This window comes from Dromaius novaehollandiae, chromosome 1 (genome assembly GCF_036370855.1).
Source record: "Dromaius novaehollandiae isolate bDroNov1 chromosome 1, bDroNov1.hap1, whole genome shotgun sequence".
In the NCBI taxonomy this organism is placed as follows: Eukaryota; Metazoa; Chordata; class Aves; order Casuariiformes; family Dromaiidae; genus Dromaius; species Dromaius novaehollandiae.
Genome location: NC_088098.1, coordinates 28,609,645 through 28,633,402, shown reverse-complemented (window position 1 = coordinate 28,633,402; position 23,758 = coordinate 28,609,645). Strand labels below are relative to the sequence as shown.

At 36.6% G+C, this 23,758-nt stretch overlaps 1 protein-coding gene across 1 annotated transcript in view; it reads right to left on the bottom strand.

The window, feature by feature from the left end:
- The window catches only part of CNTN1 (contactin 1), a 254,908-nt gene that overhangs the window by 72,224 nt on the left and 158,926 nt on the right, over window positions 1–23,758 (bottom strand). The window contains exons 4-6 of the mRNA XM_026117710.2: window positions 7,673–7,802; window positions 5,467–5,639; window positions 951–1,046 (exon numbers count right to left, since the gene is read on the bottom strand). Of these exons, the coding sequence (XP_025973495.1) occupies window positions 951–1,046; window positions 5,467–5,639; window positions 7,673–7,802 (399 nt within the window). The remainder of the gene's footprint in view (window positions 1–950; window positions 1,047–5,466; window positions 5,640–7,672; window positions 7,803–23,758) is intronic.

The window sequence follows — 23,758 nt, the reverse complement described above, 5'->3', positions numbered from 1 at the left end:
AAAATGTTATCTCATTTTACAAATAAGAGAGATGCTAACAGCCAAATTCACCCCTCATGATGGAACTGGAGATGCTTGAAGTTAAGGGCACAATCCCTACAGAGTTCTTCAGGAGCTAATGCTTCAGGAAAGACATTTCCAGAGATTCATGAAAGATTCAGAGATTTCATCTCATCTCTGATCCTCTGGGGGTCCCTGCTGATGTTCCATGAATTTAATGGGAGCTCATGACCATTCCTACTGTGGTGCATGAAACGAAGCTGGGCCTTGCCCAGGGCCAGTAGAAAGTCTGGGATGACACAGTGACACATACTCCGGTCTGCTGAAGGGTGTGCTTCCCATCCTCTCCATTATCCAGATTAGTTTTAGTCATGTTATTTGTAAGATCCAAAACCGTTTGCAAATTCAAAAATATCCTTTGCATAAGTTCAACTGCAAGCATATATTCAAAAGAAGCCTAACCTAAATAGTGATTCTCAAGCTGCATAAAAGTTACATTTTTATATAAATTCCATCTGAGTCACAAAAGAGGCCTATATTCCACATGCCCCTGACAGAAACACAGCCATAGGTTTGGAGAAATATTTTTTTAAAGAATAGACACATTTAAACAGTTCAGTTTGTCTACAGAATGGGTTACTTAATCTTCCCAGGATTAAATATATCCAAGGCAAAAAATACCTCTGGCTATGTTCAAGAGTTGTCCTTGGTCTAGTAAATGAAAAGTGATCCAGCAATCTCCTGTTTGGTGGTTACTTGTCAAATAAGAGAAGTAACTGCACTAATCAAGTTAGGTATATTTATGCCTTTTTTATTGTAGGCATACTCTTATCTGTTGCAAATGCCACTAATATTTTGTTCCATTTAGCTTAAATGACACTTTTAAAAATAAATATTCCTTTTACTTCTACTCTTGAGCAGTGGAAAATGAAGCACTTTGGACAAATTACCTGGGTAATGGTAAGGAGGCTCACACAGAAGCACTGCTCCAACACCTTCTCGCACTTTAACCTCATAGCGTTCCTCAGGTGGAAAGGGATCCAGGTCTAGTTTAGAAAAAAAGGAGAAGGAAAGCTGCATTTTTTCACTACCTTAAAATTGTTTTTATTATTTCAGCCCCGTAGAGAAGAATATAGACATGCCACAATGTTGGCCAGATACCTGTAGACCCATAATGTCCATTTTGGTTGTTTTAATCTGGGCATTATGAAGTTCAGTGGGTTTCTTGCAATATTTTACTCCCCATAATTGTAAATGCCAGCAAAGAAAAAAGTAGTGAAGATTGTATTGCTGAGAGTAGGCCAGTAAGCTACATTTGAAGAAGGAATCTCAGGAAGAGAAAGGGTCTAAAGCTATGTTTCAACCAGGTTTTCCAAAATGCCAGTTCAGTTCTTTACTGTAGCTTAAAGTGGCTTCTCTGAAATGACCTGGCTACCTTCCCTGAGAGCTTCAGCAGCCAAGGAGTGGTAAACAGTGAGTACAGACACATCTCTTGTGCCAAGGCTTTGGGACAGAAGTGGCTCAGATCTGATGAAAAACCTTAGCTGACCCTCTTTAAAGCAACTTCCATGCAGCAAGTTAAGGGAGCTGTTGTAAAAGAATAAAGAAACATGTTCTTCATGGAGCTGTGTATGATCCCACAGACCTTGGAAGAACAGTAATGGTATCTGAAATGATAAGACAACGGTTGCGTGTCACAACTTATTTTATTACTTTAAGGAATAACCTTCAGCTGGGCAATAACTACACTTTGCTTTTTCTTACCATTCTCATTTTGTGTGTCTAGTCTGAAATTAAACCATAAACATCTTGAGGCAGAGAATGCCCCTTGTGAAGCATCTGCATGTCACCAAGTACAGTGAGAATGAAGAGCCCCTGACTGGAATCTTGTTCTAAATGCTATTTCAGTATAAATAATAACACAGTAAGAGCAAAGTGTACAATCTACAAATGTAATATTTTTATATTTTTAGGTGGCCCACAGCTACCTTTGCCTTCTACTAAATTCCCAAGGCTGTTAAAATTGTCTGGCTCTGGGATCTAATTAAAACTTAAGTTCAAGAGTAGTCAGCCAGAAACAATAGAGAAAAAATAGCACAAAGCTACATACAAAAAGAAATTAAATAAAAAACAAGAACTATTCACCACTGTAAATTGCAATGTACAGTTAGATCCAGTAGACACTCTGCATTATACAAAAATAATTAATTTCTTAACCTCATAACAAGTGGGCTGAGATAAATCTGTAAACCTAACATGCAATAACATATACTTGCTAAATACAGAACAGGTAAAAGACTCCTCCAAGGCTAATCACAGCTGTAAGGCCTCAAAGACTATATGAATCTAGGAAGGAAATGTCATTACTCTTTGTTAAATGTATGGAAATAACTCTAGGAGAGTTATGTCAGCGTCCACTGAAAGACATCTCTCCCATCTTCTGAAAAGCTAATATTTCTTCTGCTCAGACAGACCAGAAGATAATATAGATCTTTACAGTGACTGGCTGGATCTTTTGATTAGACAGTACATGATAGGCATCATAGTGGACCATTCTAAGGACTTCCGATATTAGTATTCAATATAATTTTACTCTGTGTTTTAACGCAATGGATGTATACAGTTGTCCACAACTAGCTCACAATTAATTTGACGAAATTTTATTTATTATAGAAGAAAGTGAGTCTATCAGACTGAATTAGTAAGGATTACCACACTAATTTGGTATTCAAATTCAAGGAAGTTCTTGACAGTCTGCAATACCTCAATTCATATAAAACCTATAAAAGTTTGAATATATTCCCATTCCATTTGTCAGCATGGACCTTACTAAAGAACTACTTTCTGTCTTCAGAACATTTTCTGATCTCTTCCCCAAATGTCTATTCCCTCTGTTGCAGACCTTTCCATCATCTTGTAAAGTTGCCACTATTTTTCATCTCTGCTTTCACTGGAATGTCTTGATGTTTAATATCTGTTACAGAAACCAGAAAACGTTCAAAATGATAATCATTAGCAATAAATTTATTGTTCATTTGATACTGCCTTGCATATGGGCAGTGATAGGTTTGAGGAAAAGAAAAGCTATCACTGTTTTTAAATTCTTTTAGTTATTTCCAATTTATATTTTACGTCTAGACATTTTATTTATAGTGTTGTTTGAGTAAGCTTTTAACGTTAAGCACCATCACTACAAATTTGAAGACATAGGATAGGATAAGCAATTTATGTATGTAAAACGTTATGTTACTACTGAAATAGAATGGTCTATGCCAGGTGCAGCAATGTCGTACGATTACGAAGATATAATTGTACACTTTCTTCCCACTTATGAAATGCTCTGTACCCTGATTGGGTCTTGATGTCTTCTTTGCGTAATCATTACTTGGTTATTATTCAATAATTATAACAAACATGGATCTGTGCACTCTTAACTGAAAGACATTCATTTTTAGCTAGAGTGAAAAAATTAGCGTAATCACTGCACTCTTATAAGCATACAGTCAATAACTAGAGAGTAGGGAAATGTCTTTTCATTGTGGTTCTTATAGCCTCTCTGCTATGAAATTGCTACATTTTATTATTTTGAAACTGTTTTCCAGCAAAAAGAACAGTACATCAGCTTCTGATTTTGCTCAGCACACACCAAAAAGCCACTAAATATTCTTGAAGAATAAAATTCCTTCCTTAAAGGATATGTGTATAACAGCTAAAAAAGATTTTAATGGTTTTATAACACTGGATCTAGAAAGAATTGCTTCTTTTCTTCCTGGAAGGCAATCCAGTTCTACTAAATACAGTGTCTTCAAATGGATTAATCACCATCCATCTGAAATCATAAAGTTTACAGGTGAGTGTGGTTTTTGTTCCACAGTTTTTGCAAATTTAATCTTAGGATAGAAAGAAAAGGTGTCTCTCAAACTGCAGCTGGTCAACATTTTTTTGAATTCTTCTGAAAGGTTGTTGTCATTTTTCAATCAGCTTATCCACATTCAAAAGTTCAACTAAAGATCAGACATTTTCCGCATTATTTTTAACTCTATATTCAATTCTTTTGAAACTATCATAGTCATTGTGAAAGGAGATAGTTTTTACAAATTATGATAGAAGGAGAAGAGAAGACACACAGGGTAACAACAGGGTAAACAAAAAGTACAGCCATTTATCAGTTTCCAGGTATTTTTTCAATCCCTTTCCTCAGCTCTTTGCCCTATTAGCATTTACAAATTTAAATATTACCTATTGAGATTCTGTTCACTATACTTGTCCAGTACACTAACTATAAAATTCATCTGATGCCTAGGACTTTTGTGATTCTACTCTTTTTATCTATCATATTTATTTGTTTAGTTTTAAGTAGCTACAGGTGTCACTGTAGCTCTTATCCCACCAAGTGTTCAAGACTGACATCACTGATGCCCGCTGCATAGAACACTGAGGTACCTCTACCACTGATTATAGGAATATTTATCCTGTAAACTGAATTCTGATGTCATCTCCATCAGAGGGAAGTAACAGCCTGGAATTTACACAGTGAAAATACACTGTGTAAAACATAGACTAAGCCTATATCAATTGTTACATGATCTATCAGCTCTTTACAGCCTCTTGAGTCTACTTGAGATATGTAATCTCACAGTATTACAACTACTAGCAGAAAAAGGAAGATTTCATTTCACTTCTAGTCTTATACAGTAAGGAGTGAAACTGTTGAGCTCAGGGAGACTACTGAAAGACAAGAGGGGCTCTAACGTAGGGATTAAATGGCACACAGAGCTTTGTGAATGGTCACCAACCAGGAGTGAACTTCTTTTTTGTCTTCTGATGAAAAAATACTTCCAAAGAAAAAAACATTTGAAAGCAAAATAAAATAAAAATCCCAAATCCTCTGTCTTCATTCAGAAAATTTTACATTAAACTTCATGTAGCATATCAGTTCTTTGCACTGCATGTATTTGTTGATGGTGTACATCTGTGCATACATAGCTATTCACAAGACTAGATCACGACTTTATGAAGTTGACAGCAATGTCCCCTGGCAGGGGCCTTACTGCAAAGTAGGAGTCGGGGGCATGCTTTACTACACAGTGTCATGCCTCCAGCAGGCAGCCCAGCTGCAGCTTCACTAGACCAGCACCTGGCCATCATATGTCCCCACTTGTGTCTTTCTTCTGTGCCTATTTCCCCTACGGTTCTACCACAACTTAAAAAAAAGTCTGGACATGATTATTTCAAGATCTGGCTTTGTGAGTCTTTTTCATTAATAATTTGATAATAAATTACTGAAAAGGCTTTAATGCGAGCTGAATAATAAAGAATATCTCTGCAGATTAAGGCATTTAAGATTGTTCTTACAGAGTAATACAGCTATATGACATGTAAGCACAAAACGCTGCAGTGTAAAACACTGGGCATCTCAAGCTAACTGGAATGTTTCTATACATTTTGTCATAAACATCTGCTTACATCCAAAACTCAGAGTGGCTTCACTGCTTCTGACAGTTCCAAAGATATTCGATACTATACAGACATATTTTCCAGCATCCTTCGATTTCTCTGGATTATTGATTACCAGTCTGCCTCCCACCATACTGTAGCGTTCCTTTGTTAAATCAATATCCCAGTTGTTGAGTTTCCACCTATTAAAAAAGACAAGACAGATGTAAGATTTGCCCCAAAAAACAAATCTGGTAAGAAATATGATTTGAAAATGAACTTTCTAATGGGCTTATATGTTGTGATTAACAATATGTGAGATTATTAATATATTTCTATATATGTTTTCATTTAAGTTTTTCTCCAACAAAAGCCACCGACTTGACCAACTTCATAGGTCCTTTACCCATGACAGTTATCTCAGTCTGCTCCAGCCTTCTCAGAGATGTGTCCTAGGTTAAAACTTGATTGCTGGCCAAGTAGGACAGGGTACTTGAGCTGGCTGTAAATGAGATAGCTCACGTGCTGAAAACGTAAATATAGCTGCACAGAGCTCAGGACAAGCTGATTCATCTTGCTGTGAAACAGCGTGTCTTTGCCACAGTCACAACACTGACTACAGATCAGGGTCTGTTAGTAGCAGAGTCACAACAGCAGGAACTCGGCACAGGCTAACCGCTCTGCATTTCCTGAGCTTTGGGGTGGCCCTTGCTCAGCTCCTTTCTGCCACAGCTCCCCTGTCACCAGGTCCTGAGTCAAACAGTTAAAAGACAGCGCAGGTACAGATACAGCGCACATCAAGCACTGGGATTAAAAATGTCCTCAAATAGCTAGCTATCTAAGGCCACATTGGTGAAGAAAGCATTCCTTCTGCATCTTTAAAGTATGGACTCGTGTGATATTCAAGAGCTTCCAGCTTGCTCTAGGGGCTGCAAATGTTTTGTAAAGCCTGAATTCCAGTGAAGTCAGTGAAAAGCCAGTGGCAAACCTAATGCGAGACCCACTTATTACATTCAAAAAAAAATTGCTAGAAACTCCCATCTTAATTACTGTAAAACCCTGCAGTTAGCTTACTGAGTTGCTGTAACTTTCACTTCACAGACTGTGGGAGGAACTTAGTAGATGAAGTACATCCCTTATTTACGTCTACTGACTTCAACAGAACAACACAAGTGTGTGTGAACCAGAATGTACAAGCTATAGCAATTTATATCTCTTAGTGTGGCCACAAGGAGGAGCCCATAATCTTGTTTGAAAGCAATTTTAAATTTCCTGAGCAAAACAGGAAAGATACAACACTATATTTGAAGAGTAAAAATGTCTGGCAGTGTAAACAAACTAAAAACATATAATAGCTTTTGAAAATGAGAAAGCATACCCTGTGTGTCGCTTCCTTTTTGAAAAGTTGTACCAAAATTTCCAGAATAATGATTTTGGAAGCTAAAATTGCAATTTGTCATAGAAAGATATGATAATAGAAGTGATCTTAACAAAAAATACAATAAATGCAAATAAAACCAAATAAATAAATGACAGGCTTTTCAAGATGTAATAAATAGTATTTAGCTTTTACTGGATTTTAGAGGTATCACTTCAATCCTGTGAGATAATAATGATAATATGAGCAGGTAAACTCATAAGGATGCCACAGGATCTCACAAAGAAGCAGAATTGCTCTTTTAGAAAAAGCAAAAGTATCATGGAAGAGGTCATACATGTAAATGTATACCAAAACTAGATGAAATATTTTCCCAGAAGAAAGTTTTTTAGGTCTTCAGTGGCACTTTCATGAGTGTCTCTCTATAATAGAGTGAGTGGCTGCAGAAGCAACATAGGAAGTAGGATATCCAGGTTCAATACCTAGTCCTTCTTTCAGAGTAAAGTGGGATAAAAAAGCTGCACTGAATCAAGAAGAGCAGGGACTTGAACCTCAGTCAGCCCTAACCTAAGCTAGAAAGATAGCTTCTTTATTATTTTTTAAAGATCTCTTTTTTATTTTGCATCTGGACAATATTTCTTTTAAATGCTAAAAACATTCAGTGCAACAGAAATGGAATATTTTCAACACTTGTAGTCTAGACATTTTGCCAAAACAAGTGAAGGTTCATTCTTACTGAAAAATAGCAAATCTCCCAATTTTTTCCAGCATTAAAGACTATATCCACCTGTTAAGACAGCCAATCATTCCATACCAAAACCTGAAACATTCATTATGTAAAATACAAAGAGCTCTTACCTGTAAGTAGGAAAAGGAATTGCTCGAGCCCTGCAGTTCATTGAAACTTGTGCATCTGAAGATTCTTCTGGGTAGATGGTATCAATGGGCTGTTCCTCAAAAACAGGTCCATAACCTTTGTTTCCTTCCTCTGAAAAAAAGGTAGTTTCAAAGTAATTATTAGTTAAGTAGCAGGCAAACCTAGGACGAACTTATATCATACCTTCCACATTAAAAATGTGAGGGCTGAATAGTTAGCTCTGCAAAATCAACTTTTATAGCATCAACAAAACCAACAGTGTGGATAACAAAAGTACTGGTTTTCCTTCACTATGATTCCTGCTTCATTCATGTCCTCTGACAACAAAAGTAATTTAAACTATGTTCCCAAGTAACTACATTCCCTGCCTTCTCTGCTGACATCATCAAGTATTTGTCACAGTTTATGCCATTCATGGAAACATTTATGAATTGAAGATATGTCCTTTAGGAATGCAGACGAGACCAACTTATTTCACATATGCCAATAAATTCACATCATACAGATCCAAATGCAAAGCAAAAATCTAAAGATTAAGTGTTCATTATCTTATGACCTATTTAGTTCCAATGCTTTAAATATATGTGGACGGAATCTTTACTGCACTATACAAAGAAAATAAGTGAAAACTGGCTTCAGAGATGCCAATGAATTCTCATCAAACAGGTCTAGCCACAAAGCAACACCCTAAAGATTAAGTGCTCTTTAGCTCCTACTTAGCTCCAAATGTTTCATAGATTTTGAAGGAATCTTTACTGCACTGTACAAAGAAAATATTAATCTTGGGGAGCATAGCTGAGCATTCCACTGTTTCCAAAACATATTTCTGTTCTTTTATTCAAGCTCAGGTATATGTGTGTGTGTGTATATACATATACATGTATGTATGCATATGTATATAAGAACTCCCAAACCACTAAAAGAAAAAAAAAAGCCTCACATTAAAAATAATTTAAGTTTGCACAGTCAAGCAGTCAAAGGTGAATAAAATTCAAACTTCAGTTTTGACAACTAACTATTTTTTTAATCTTTATCTTCCATTTGCTGATACTGCTGTAAAGGTTGCAGGGTCTGCCTGCCCCTACTGCATTTCTTCTCTCCTTAATCTCCTCCAAGCATATAGGGCTGATCTTTTGTCTGGGTATCTGTAAAATGAAAACTAGGAGCAAAGGTTGAACACTCTTCTGGCAGAAGTGGGACAATTACGGGGAAACTTCTGCTCAGCAAATCCAGGACATAACTATTCTTTCCTGTGAAAATGACTGGAAGGATCTTGTAATACCAGAAAAACAAACACAGTTTTCCTAATACGATCTTTAGAGATGGCTGAATCTTTTTAGTTTAAGAATTTCCCCTAAAAAGGCTAAGGGTAGGGAAATCCTAGTATTATGCAGTACTATCTGTGCTTCTGATAAAAAAAAAAGCACTACATATCCTATAATGCTACACTTTAAAAAATCTTCATAGATCAACATGTAAATTGGCAATGTAATAGATGAATGTCCTTAAATCAAACTATGATTTTGTACTCATTTTGTACTTTAAAATTCTTGGCCTTGGTTTTAATACTTTTTAGATTAAATTAGGAAGGTTTTATAAAACCTAAAAGACAAGACAAGCCTGTTTATGTAATTAAGTCATGTAAACTACCTAAGTGTTAAAATAACATATATGCATAAAACAATCCTTATTCATAGATAGACAGTAGATTATAGCATTAGCAGAAAACTGGTTGCACACAGATAAAAAGTAAGACCCCTTCCCAGTTTTAGTTAGCATGAAAATAATCACTGTTTCCCCTGGGGACAGGAACAGGTCCAAAAGGCACCGTTATGCAGTGATATGCACAGTCAGGCAACTTCATTTGCAGAAGGAATTCCGAGAAGAGAAGCCTTTCAAAGACGCAAAGAAGAGCACTAGAAAAAAGGGCAGAGCTTTGAAAATGATCTGCTTGTTCTGATATTTTAAAGCACAATCCTACATAAAAACTTATATACTGTTAGATCAAAAGAAGTAGTCATGCTAGACTGTAAAGGCAGGAATCATGTATTTGCACAGAGCCTAAAATGACTGAGCCACAAACCTGGCGGCAGTTTCTGTGCAGTTCTTAAATATGAATATAAAATAACAATGGCTGCTAGCAGCAAATAGCTAGCCGTATCATATGCAGCTGACTGTTTTCACCTTAGGACTCAAATGATGTTACAGACCACTTGGGCATTTCATGGCATGCATTTTTAATGCTTCCAGCACTATTAATTACACTGAGTGAATGTCTGTTTCTCACACCTATCAAATATGCTTTATAATGGCAATTCTGCTGCAGTCTATTCTGAATTCAGTTTCAGATGTCTAGCTGAGCAGAAAAAGATGAGCAGAATGAATGTTAGGAGAGGCAACGAATAAACCTTTCATTCTCAGTCATAAATTGAGTGTGGACCAACAATCTGTAAACAGCATGGGGGAGAAAAAGGAAGAGAAAGGTCTTGTGAAAAGAACCAGCAAGAAATGCTCACACTTTATGTGAAGAAATACGCATGTGCAACTCAGTTTGAGGATTGAAGGAAGGTAGACTGACAGTACCTGGAAAAAGACTGATTGAAAGACCTGATTGAAATTGTGCCTGCAGGAGAAAGGAGAGAGGTTAAAGCACAGAAAGGAAGAAAATGGATGTACCAGATAAACCAGGGATGTGAAGACAGACACATTTGACCAATTCTGGTCCCGCTTTAGACAAGAGTGTGGACTACATGACCGCTCAAAGACTCTTACTGCCTTGTTTTCTGGGTACATTTCATGTGATTAGTACTTTAAATTGGAGCAAAACCTGTCACCTAATTCTGGCTGCTCAAGGCTTCCTACAGTGAATTCTGCAAATGAGCTTCAGAATTTTCAGCAGTGTTAAAATGCAGTAGGAAGTCTTTGTGAAAGTCAGGCAAACCTGTGTGTGCCGGATGAGATCATGGATCCTCTATAACAACTGATGCTGCTGGAAGGTAGTCCTGCCCCCTTCCCCAACTGATACTCTAGCTGTGCAGTATCATTTCCCCTCTAGCCATTCTTGCAACACCTCTCATGCTTGTCTGACATCTAGGGTAGCTGATAAAGCTAAAGAAAGTGGACGTCTATTCACTTTTAGCTTTCTGAGTCAGTTTTCTGCCAGCTCAGTGAGCTGAATTGGTTCACTGATAAATATCCGTGCTGGTACAAAGGATGAGATAAGACTGAGCAGCACAGTGCAGGAGCAGGGGAAATGAAAAAGGTTGTCATATTAACTGAACCATCTGAAAGAGGCACTGCCTAAGTAAGACAGATATATCTGAAAGCCTTACCACTACTTGCAGATGAAATACCATACTATATCAGTACACCTTTATTTTCACAGCACAAGCCTGTGAAAGATCATAATATAAAATATCCAACACATTCAGAAAAGATATGAAAAAGATGTCTGAAAATAACAATCAGAAACAACCTAAGGCAGTAATTTTCCAGTCAGCTCATGAAATTTTGTCAGAAGTAGAAAAAAAAAGGCACAATAAAAAGGCTTAATCAGTGCATACTAATTCTGTATATTTATTTCAGGTAATGTCAAAATTTTCCATATAAATATATTTTACAAAAAAATGAAATAGCTGTCAATTGACTTAATGTGCATTCTCAGCTACGGTTATAATAGTTACTATTACTATTTCAACACTGCAGAAATTTCAGTTCCTTTGTAGACTCTATGATATCTTGGATCAAATTCTTGGTTAATGTAAATGATAAATGGTATACACCAATGTAAGATGGCTCCCTGTTTATATTAGAAAGGAAGAGGTTTTCTGACCCATATACACCCCTATTGTATTACTCAGGTCATAAAAAGAAAATTCCACAACAAATCAGTAGCTGATCAGCCTTGGATCAGTCCTCCCCAGAACTCCCACCCTTCACCATAAATCTCTTCTATATCCTAACCATTTGCCCACTGAAATGGCCTTGCAGCTTCTATGCTCCATGCTTCTGGTTTTCCCTTGTCTCTCATATCCATCTCCCCTTTGAGAAGGAAATTATGCTTACAGTTACTATCTTTAAATATAAAGGTAATGGAAAATATCAAATATGTCCCCCATATAGGCCCACTTCTTGTGTTTTATTTCCAATATCCTGCTCATTGTCTGCTGTTGCTAGATGGCATATTTCATTAATTCAGTATTTTTTTTCATAATATAATTCTATGTATAATTTATTAATTCTATCTATTGCTGAAATGGCATTGAAACTAAATTATTCACATCAGAACAAATTTGCCTTACATTTAACAAACATAGCAGAGAAATTCTAAATTGATTTTTGAATGATGAATGACTTCAGCAAAGTTGCCTTGGATGTAAGCCACTTAACTTTGTGTTTTCAGTTTTAACTGACCTCTGAAAGACAAAGACTCTGCAGACCCTGTGTGACATTTCCATTTTTTCTAGCTGAAGAACTGATATATTATAGGTGTAGGAGGAAAGGAAGGGATGGGCTTTTCAAAATAAATGCAGTTATTGTACATTAAAAATACCCTAAATTAACGAAGTAACATTCCAGCTTAGCTTGCAGGTCTTCATTCAAAAACAGATTAGGAAAACACTGTTCATGATACAGGGGGTCTCTTATCTGTCCTTTGTATGGCGTTGCCACAGACAGGAAGAACGCTGAGCATGGGAGAAGTATAGGCACATGGGCAGTTTGGGATTTGAGGCTCAGCAGCCTGAGCCATGGAGAAGATATGTGATAAAAACATTCCCAGAGATGAAGCTTGGGACACGGTGAAAGAGAGAGGATGCAGGTGTTAGGCCTATGGCTATTCTGTGGGAATGGGAAAGCGATTGTGAGATGCCTTTACATTAGCATAATGGAAAAGAAATAGCGATATCTAGGAAGAGGAGATGGTGTAACTTGAAAACTGCTTGGGAGACAAGTGGGAAGGCAACTGGAGGAACTGAAACAGGCAAAAAGGAAAATTTATGCGATATAGATGAGGTACCTGGAAAATACTGCTCAATATTATATATATTATAATACAGATACGATTTTTGGGCAGAAATATGGATGGTGTTAGGTCGGGGGAAAGGGGAAGGAAATGGACAGTAGGCAACTAGCTTCAGGTCCCTCTCACTGCCTAGGAAAGGGTGAGCAGGGCTCGTGCACACAAACACGCACACGCAGAGCTCAGCTTCTTATCGCTTCCCAACCCTTTTTCCCACACAGTCCTGTTAAACAATATTTGAAAAACCCTGTTCTGACCAAATTCTCTGTGTTTTGAGATCTGGGTGATGGTATTAGCTGTTTAGAAAACTCCTTATCAGTTGCATTTTCTTGATTCAGTGGCCTGCGCTATCCCTACTGTGACAACACACTTGTTTTTGTCAAATTTCCAGTTATCTAGAGACCTTCCATGACTATGTACCACTCCGTTCTGGACCTGCGCAAGATGAATGTACTCCTAATATTCAGGGCAACAAGATTGCCGTGTTTTCACTTTTGATTTTCTAAACACATGAATTTTAATTCTTTATATTACAGCAAATTGCTTGCTTCCTCTTTTATCATAAAAACACAGAAAATAGTGACTGATTACCTGATTTCTCCCTATTTGAGGCAGGATCTGCCATACCAAATCATCCCAAAAGATGTCTTTTTGACTAGTTATAAAAACCCTCCAGTGAGTAAGACTCCATAATTTTTTTAGCACTTCCCTTCCAATGTCTAATGAACCTTACAATTAGAAGACTTTTTTTTTCTTTTAACATCTAAACTTTACCTTCAATATTTGGACCTTTCTGATGAACTTCCTAAAAAATTCCTGAACATCCACATTTTTACTAAAAATTCTCATATTACATCTGAGTTTCATCTTGTATTTTACTGGCCTCTTGGCTGCTTATTCCTATTAGTACAAAATACTGAAGTAAAAAGTGCACCAAGAGGGTCTCTGCACAATCACTCATCCCATTCCTCATGTACAATGAGGTCTTTATCTACACAAATAATATTTACATTCTACATAGTATTAAACAATGGTGCCAGCCTGTTACCATAGACAATATATAATCTTGAACTCAAAACATCAATGTCAGTGGGTTCAGTGCTGAGGAAATAATTTCTTTCTTAAGAGATACCAGTGTTAGCCTGTTTGCTTCATCACCAGTCATCCAGATCACTTGCAGTCACAACAATTTATTTTATTATCAGCTAATTCAGGCCTTACATGGATCTAATTTATTTTGAAAATCAATTTTATCCATAGATTAAGGATAGTGTCATGAAGTAAAGCTCCTGCTAATTACAGAAGCCTCTGTGTGTGTGATCATAACCAGAAAGGAAAGTTCCATCATGATTTTTTTTAGTTCACAGAAAACATGGTCATATTTTTTCCAATATAGAAAAATAAATAAAACCTAATTGTTTGTTTTTGTCTTACTCATTCTCAACTACAGATTTCACATACTGCAAATGTTTTTAGGAGTTGTTTAATATGTGTGGCAAGCCATGGAACATAAAATGCTTTAACAGGCTTTTCTTGCAGATAATAGATATAGATCTGGGTTTGTAGCACTCCAATGTCTCAAACCTTACTGAGATGACACAGATGACAAAAAGTTCAATAAATGCAGCAATAGCAAGAATAGTAATTCCTTCTTTATTTTTTCTTCTTTCTACTAATTCTACTTTTTGTGTAGTTATAAATTCAGAGTCTCTTGGCATTAAGTATGGGATTTAGCTCACATAATTTTAAAACCTAGGGATCTTGTCCAAACTAGTCACATAGGTTTTCCTGACAACCAGAGGGGATAGACAGGCATCTGCAGCAGGCAATGAATCCCATTTGTCCTTCATCAACCACAGAGGAAGCTGAAACGCCCAAATTACATTACATACCTAACTTACAGATAGTTAAAATAAAGCAAGATGAATCTTCCCATATCAGAGTCAGGATTTACCTGACCGCAACTGTGACCTACATGCAGCATGACCTAGAAGCTCTCAGCCGAGCCCACTGTACAGAAGCCTACTCCTGGCACTGCATCCAGTGCTGAAGCCTCTTCCTGCAATTCAGTCTTCTGAGGTAGTTTTAGGACTATTACTATCAACAGGAAAGCTAACAATTTATCTCCCATTTCTTCAAGTTTTAAAAGGATTCAGGAGGGAGGGAACAATGATGGCCTTGCCCACACCTCTGCAGCTGAGTAGAGGTTATATAACTGCTTTGCTTGTATTGCAGAAGCAGCTAGAAACCTCTATGGAAGATCAAGGAGCACATGGTTAGGCCCTACCTAGATACATTGCCAAGGAAACAGTCTTTGCCCTGAAGAAATTATTCTTTCACTCTAGTGCATCAGAAGTGGAACTGTAGTTTCTGCTTCTGATTTATTCCGTAAGGCTCAGATGCTCAAAGAAAATGGAGAAGGTCAAGCATGAAGTGAAACCATTGTCCTAATGCCCTCGCATATCCAAACATATAACAGTGTATCTGCTCCTCAGCCAAAACTGAGCTATTTACTGAGATATTTATGTGGCATCCAGTGAATGCCATGCAAATATCCAAAATTAAACATTTTTTCCCCATGAACCTTACACAGAACTATGTTAAAATAGTGATTTTATTGATACATACAGGAATAAAATTTCCAACATACCAGATAATTTACCAATTTCTTTTCCAAAATTGCCATTATTTTGATGCAATACCTCTGTGGATCATTTACTGCCAGGACAGATACTACATTTAGATCTATAAACTATAAATCTCAAAGCATAGCTTTAATCCATAAAGTGCCTGGGGGTAAAATTACTGTCTCTCTGGGTATCTGCCTTGGTGGGATTGTAATGTTTCAGAAGCTTTGCTAAATCCATTTATAAAGCAGAATTTACTGCTTGGATTAAATGTGACAAATGGTTATACATGAAGCTGAAGTGAATGCATATAAAACAAATACACAATTTTGGCAATTTTCCTTTTTAGAATTTCAATCAGAAAAAGGGGAAACTTGGCCCACACAAATTTTCCTTACTTCTGCAGAGCTAGAGAGGACTGTGCTGCTTCTTACTTTGCTCTTTGGGGTCTGTTTCAACTTGTCAGGCTTTGTTTATTTCTCAGAAAGACTTAACTGCATTACTTCCAGGACAGGGAGGCAGAGAGAGATTAGCCCACACTAGTGCTTCTCCTGCATCAGGGATATACTAATGAGAAAGCAAAATGAGATCAGTTAAGTACCTTTAATTAGTAACAAAATGGAGAGACCTGTGCAATCAAAGTATGAATAACATGTAGAGACAACACCATCAGCTACCACCCATGAGAATTTACTCAATCTGCAGCAATACATTTCAGTAACTGCATCAAGAACTAAGCACTAAGCAAGCGGTAACCGTAAGCACCTGGCACAGCGTTGTTGAAGTAAGGGATCCTAGTCACGCTATAGTACTTCGTTCAATGAAGTCAGAACCCTTCCTCCCATGCCCAAATTTGTAATGATTCTTTCTAGGTTTGGTCATGATTTTTTTAAAATCAGTTTTACACTTGGATAGTTTTAGTGACTTAGCAATTTTCTGGATCTATACCACTGAGATGGCAATTGGCTTAGGGTGCATGTTTTACATGGCATGAGGCTGAGGGAGCAAGTTCAAGTACAGTAAACTGATTGCACTAAATTTCCTTAGGCTTTTGCCATTAATTTCAGCAATGGGAATCACAAGGTTGATATATATCACATAGCCAGGAAATACATGCTTAGAAGAAGAGTAGATGTTCTTAATCAGGACTTACATATTACATGGAAGAAAAATTGGAAAGGGGAAACAAAGACCACTATGTTTATTGGCGGATGCAGCTAACAATAATTAGCTTACATATTACTTTAGAGTTAACATTTAATAACCACCATAATTCAAATATACCTATTCTATTGGGACGGTTGCCACAAGTGCACAGGCAGATACTCTATATTTGAGCTAAGATTTTTTCTTCTAGGGAACCTGAAAAGGATCACTTCTATTCCTGCAATTTATTTGTGTAATTAAATTTTTTGTATAGGCTTCTGCCTGTCTATTCTCACATTCTAGGCAATCAATCCTCCATCTAATCTGACTATAAAAAAGTAGAGGGAACCAGAAAACTCCCAAAGGGAATAATATACTGCAATGTTACTATTAGTGTTTTATAATGATTTTCTCCGACATGTCTCAGTCAAGATAAGTCACTAAACTGTTTTAGGACATCTGCATCTGTGTATCATTCTGTCTTCATATTGCTTGTATGATAATAAGCAAAGAATGTTATGAATTAAAATTTTCTCTCATTTTCTAATTTTATATCATAAAGTGAGAGCAGATAATTTTAACCACATCTTCATTTTCTGCATTCTTCATAACATATGCCTTTTCATGTTGTCTCACAGTAATGTATACTTCATGCAGTAGTTATGGAAAATCCTTCATAATCTTTTTATTTTATCCTTACTTACAAAGTTATTGATGTTTCATCTTTCTGGACTGTACTGAAGTGGACCAGATTTGGCTTCAGAGTAGAACTCTAATGGCTGATATACAGTATTATCATGTAATTTTTAAAAAAGCTTAAAAAATTTTTTTATTTTGTTTTTAAAATGGAAAACATAATTCTCTTAGAATTTTCCTTTCAGCATGTCTGTGTATAAAACAATTCATTTTGAAGATAATTATAAGAAGGCTATCAAGGATAGCTCCACAGTAGTTTTATGATAGGTAAACACCTAATAATTCCATTATTATGAAAATAGATTTTCAGCATAAGATGTCTTACTAAGGCAGGGTTACAAGAGCTTCCCCTGGAAATACTAAGATCTTTAACTTCATCTGTAGAAGAGGTAAAATGGTACTACTGTTTTCTTAAAGCAAATAAAGAGACAGCACTGAATGTACTTATCTGCATTCATTAAAGGTCTCTCATTAGAGGTCTCTCACATTCTTTAGGGACCTGATCCATCACAACACGTAGCACATAAATTGACCCAAATCAACAGGATTACGTATGAATGTAATGTTAGGCATGTGCTCAAGTTCTGTGCTGAATCAACTTGATTCTAAAAACAACACAAATTGTGATGTGAATATTGATAGTACATCATAGTGAAATGTTTTCTGAAGATCAATGTCAGAAAGAAGCTAAATAAAAAACAAATATAAAATTATTTGCATTAGCATCTTTATTCTATTTTTCTAATGAGCAACAACTTCTTCTCTTCCTGCTTCCTGTACACTTAGCTACTTCCATGACATTTAACATTGCTAAAAGTGGCTGGCTGCTCAAGACATTCGGTATCACCCTCACCAGTATTGATCTTTCTGACATTGTCGTATCCTGTTACATATTTCCACAGTACAGAGGACCAAAGATCTGTTGACACAGCACATGGCTAGATTAACCTTGAATGCTAATAGCTACTGAACAGAAGAGCCATGGACTCATTCATTATCTTAACTATCACTAAGTCATCAGGTTTCATATCACTACCACAACTGTAGAAACCATTTGGTATTTAGAAATGGATCTCATACAGTATTCAATATGTCAAAGAAAAGAGAATTTACCAGTATCTGAGAAGCTCATGCTCAGTACAAAGCTGGTCTGGGAATGATCCAAAATATCTCTGCCAGGCTCACAGGAATATGAATGAGGCACTTTCAGGTTTCTGAGCATTATGATCACAGAACATATTATGATTGTTTGTTTATAAATGTCAAACACCTCTGCAGCAGCACAAAATGGTCTTCTAAGATCCAAGCAAGGATGTGGCAGACAAGACAAACAGTTATTAAGTATATTAACCCACTCCTTATTTTTAGAGGAAAATGCATATCTCTCTTTAGCAATTGTGAATAATGCCATATGCTGTGATAAAAGGCTTTAAATAATGTAGATTCCAGTCCTCAGTTTTCAACATGTAGTTTTGAACGTACCATTCTGGAAAAAATCCAAGATATATAATTTAAGGTTTGGGTTTTTCTACTTCTTTCATAATCAAGTGCAAAAAGTTGCACTTGGCATTTACGGGAAGCTTATATGCTAAAGGAATAATGTTTTCATGACCATAACACTGATGATGTAGCATTTCATAGTCTAGAAAGAAGATTCAGTCATCCTGAAGAGGTACCAGTGCAAGCCATTAAGAGGTTAAAGGGTCACCAATTCCCAAGAACTTATCAGCACTCAAACAGAACAAGTAACCACTCAAGTAGTCCCACTTCATGTTACACAAAAAGGTTAGATTGTCTTGGGAAAGGCTGCTTCTCTTTATCTGGACTGAAAAGGGCAGAAGAATTGCTCCTATCTATCACCTTCTCCTATGTGCCATTGAAGTTCTTGATGAGCCATGCAGTTAATTATGTAGTTTCTCCTTTATAGCAAGTTTCAAGGATGAAAAGTGCCAACCCTTGACAAAGCAAGTTTCTTCACTTATGCCTAAGAATGAAAGGATAAAGTTTGTGTGTCTTCTGAGACTACCAATAGGAATGCCAACAAATACCAGTTATAGTAGTTTTAAGCATACTCACATTTGTCAGTCAGATACTTAAGTCATTTAGATCATTTTCCTTAGAAACCTAAGTGTTATTTTGGAAACAACATAAGAGCCTAAGAGCTTGATCTCATGGGAAGGCTAGTACTCAGCAAATTGGGAATGAATTTAGAGTGCACTAGCTATTCTGCATGATCTTCCTACATAGCCATTCCAAATGCATATGAAATACCAGCCACATACTCAGAAAGTTAGTGTACTGTCTAATCACTTCCTCATACACAGATTGAATAAACTGTCCTGTATTGATAAGCCCTGCGTCTTACTGGCTTTCTGGCTTGAGATCCTAAACAGAGATATGATTTTTGAATATAAGGCATTACGTTCCGTAAATAATAGAAGTACTTTCAACACTTTTGCCCTTGGACTATCAGCTCGTTTTGTACAAGCCAAAATTGTCAATAGAATGCCAAGCTGCTATTTGAAGCCTGATCTGACCTCAGGTAGTACCTGGCCCTGCATTTCAAAGTCTCCCTGCCCACCCCCCCCAAAAAAAAAAAAAAAAAAAAAAAAAAAGGAATGGCTTGATTAGAAAGAAAAGATCTGAGGAACAGAGTAACATTTTTTGTTACTGATTCCTCTTATAGCCAAATGTAATCAGATATTCATGAGTACAACAAAACACTTTGCAATTTTAATTTGGCTTCCTGAGAAAGAAACAAAACAAGCCTGTTGCTGAAACAGACTTTTAATCATTTTGGCCCAAGGTTATTATCCCATCATTTGGGTAACTGATTTGTATGGGATGAGCTTGACGAAAGAAAAGTCTAAAATCCTGACTCAGCAATAAGACATGAATTTGAACAAGAAGTCAGGCAACTCAGAAGTGTCTTGGAGACAGCACAGACATCAGGGAAAAGAGAAGAGTCAAATATTACCATTAATAGGCATGAAATAACTTTTTTGGCAGTGGACTGACAATCATCACCATATTCCCTGAGGAGTGATTTGCTGCTCTCATTTGCCTTGCACTGCTCAAAGTGCACTCTGAAAAGCAACCCTTATTATAACTGTCTGTTATATCCAGTAAGTGAAAGACCCAATTACTTACGGCTTTTTCATCGATTTATATCTGCAAGACTACATTTAAAGCACTAATTTACCTGGAAAATAAATATTTTTCCTGTCTCACTGCAGAAGACAATCTCTGCCTCCACTTCAGATGCACTGATCATGTAATGTTTGTTTCCCGTTATTCAAGTAAGTGCAGATTCCCTATTGATGGGCAACGGACAGCCATTGTAATATTTTTTTAATTCTGCCTTTGATTACCATGAAACAGAACTGGCTAAAAGTCAAAATCTTTAATCCCAGGTAAATTCCAAAATTCTAAAAAATATGTATTTCAGTTTTGGAAAAAAATGTACATTTCCTGCAGCAGGAAAAAAATCTATTTGAAAACAGGTAGAAAATCTTGGTTCATTAAGTGTCAAAATAAATATGACCCTTTCAGGCTAAATCCTGAAAATCTCAAGTCAATGTGGCTTTCAGTTTCTCAGCTTCCTAGCTCTGCATTTCCCAAATATTTCCAGCAGGTAAATCTGGAAGCTCTCAAAGCTCAATTAAAGCACGAATTCTCCACACTTTCAAGATTCTTGGCTGTTATCTTCAAACCTGAGGCAGACCATATGGTGAGATATCTCAAAAACATTGACCCTGAAAGCTTTAAGTTTCCTGGCTCCAGAGCAATTCATACAGTAGGTCTGTTTTGGAGCCACAGGTTGCAGAAACCTTGAATGATGCCTCCACGGTCATGGATCTGTCAACCCAAAGGCAACTTCCACGGTAGAACCGCCTAGAAATGTGGACTCAGCATCACAGGAGGCAAGGTGTCCAGTGAACCAAATATACTTCCAACAAAACTACATGTTTTGTTAAAAATTGCTGAAGCAACTTTTTGAACAGGCCCCATGGAGAAGAACATTTTGCTTTCAACACCCACTCCAGCGCTAGCTTGTCTCCTCACTCTGACCCTTAGTCTGTTTTGTTACTGAAATCAGAACTCTTCGTCTTTTTTTTTGATATCGTCCCCAATTCCCACATTCTCTAGCACTGTTGACTTTGTCGGCATTCCCCTTAATAATATCATGTGTGAAAGAACACCTCCTAAAATTTGACCAGATTGCCCTAAGTGTACTCTTCCTTCCTTCACACCAACTATCCTTCACTTTTTAACCATATAGTCAAAGCTCTCAAACAACGCCTTATATTTCATCTTGACTACTACAGCTATGTATTTTCTGGTTTCCATGACATTCACATTGCCAAGAAATACATTAAAGAAGAAAATTTGCTAAGACTAACTGCCAGAAATGATGGCACTCATTTGAAATGAGAGATCCTCTAGCAAGTCTCAAGTGCTTCGGCAGAGCGAGAACTGCAACTTCAACTTTATACAATCCAGAAGGGTATAATAATGACTAGAAGACAAAGGGAGAAATTCTCTCAACTCAAATGGATATCTAAGTATTTAAGCAAAGTAAAGCAGGTAGAGAGTGGAGTGCTACCCAGCCTTGGATAGCTATCAATCCCATTGACTGTAGAAGATACTAGTCTTCCACATTGGAGGAGAGTACCATAATCTTTCGAGGTGGTAGGAGGTCTTATCTTTGGGCTTTCGAGGAAAAATGTGAACAAGTCCTGGACTGCACTGGGTTGGATTATGCATACTGGAAAATAAGTTAGGAATTTTCTTTGAAATTCAAATGCCTTTTACAGCCAGCACTATTAGAATCTCTCCCCATGCAAAACCCCTCACACCAATGACTCCTATTTTTCTTATGTTAATCTAACACAGTCAATTACAGTCAAGCAAAAGATCAAACGTATATTGCGATGAACACACCAATGCATACTCATGCAAGCTCATGTGGCCGATCTTTGTTCTTTCCATGTCACTTATTAGTGATGCTAATAGCACACTATCTTCCAAAGTATCTCTAAGGCACTAGGCATGAGATGTCCTGTTGCCAAGATTTCTGGCTTCTGGGCACAACTGCAATATATGTAATACACAAGTAATAGCATTAATCATCTGGTGCTACCCTTCAAAAAAATAACTGAGCATTTGTTCTCAGTAGCTGACTCCTACAACTTTATTGTGAACCAAAGTCCAGCACTTACTTGGCTACTGTAGCTGATGATTTTGTTGGATACAAATCTCAACATGTCAGGACTGAAATTACATGTGTAACATTACTGATTGCTATTGACAGCCTTTGTTCAGGAAAAGCCCAGTATTAAAATGGTGAATTTTAATTTTTAATTTTGGTGCCATCGGCAACCCTCAGATCTGAACAAAGAAAAAGACCTTGAAATACGCAGCCATCGTTACCTTCCAACTTTTTTAAGGTCTTGATTTTGATTAGATGTCAGTATATCCTTCAGTGAACTCAGTCATGGAATAAACAGCTCAGAGTAGTTCAAATCCTTTTTAGAATACAGTTGCATTCTCACTAAACCAAAAAGCATTCCTGTGAGCTATGAAGTGATTTCTTAAAGGTAATGAGCTTATATCACAGTATTAATCAGATTTTTGGACTCATTAATATAGACAATATGATCTCATGATAGTGATAACATTACAAAGTCTGAAATGGTACGTCAGATAAAGCAAGACCATGGGCTGCCTATTGCTATTAAGGACCCATTAATTACATAAAGAACCACAAAACAGAAAAAAAACCAAAATGCAGTAGAAGTATCCTTATCAGTAACTTGCGCCTAAAAGCAGGGAAGGATCTACAACTTGGCTTGATATGCATTAGAAAATAACCAAATCATTAGTGTGCAATATTTGGATTTTTCAAAACATATTTCAGTATTATTTTGTGTATGCACAACTTTTTTATCCTGCTTCTTCCATGCTCAGATCTCAGTTCATGCAGTTAGTATATAAGCAAAGCATTCTCTTTCTTGAGAAGAGCTTTGCTTATGATAGCCATTTGATTCACAATGGCAAATTAAAACTAACATTCATTTAGAAAGTCTCAAAATTCCTTATTGGTATTATTGGAATAGACACTGGCCACTAGATTTTAATCCTGAATTTTAATTTTCCAAATAGGAAAAAAGGTCTGAATGAAAAAAGTATGAAAGTTTATGGCCCTATCTCTATTTATGTAAAGTCTTACAATTTGTAATCTCAAATTAGAGTCAGTATACGCTGCATTAACACATTGCGTTACAAAAACTACCCTGTATTGTGCTGGTAGCAAATGCTGATATTAATTCTAAGTGGTGTCCACAGTATAGCATTGAATTTTGTGTGTAATCTCTCATCTCGTCGGCATATTTCCAGTCTTCTAATCTTATTGCTCATCTGTGCACTAATATATGGCTGATATATTTTTTATAATATCAGATGAATCTATAGATGAATTAGAGATTAGATGAATCTGAGAAAGAATTAATTCCATATATCAAATTGGAGTAGACAAAAATGAATTTGAAGTCAAGATCAGCATTTTTTTCAAGCTT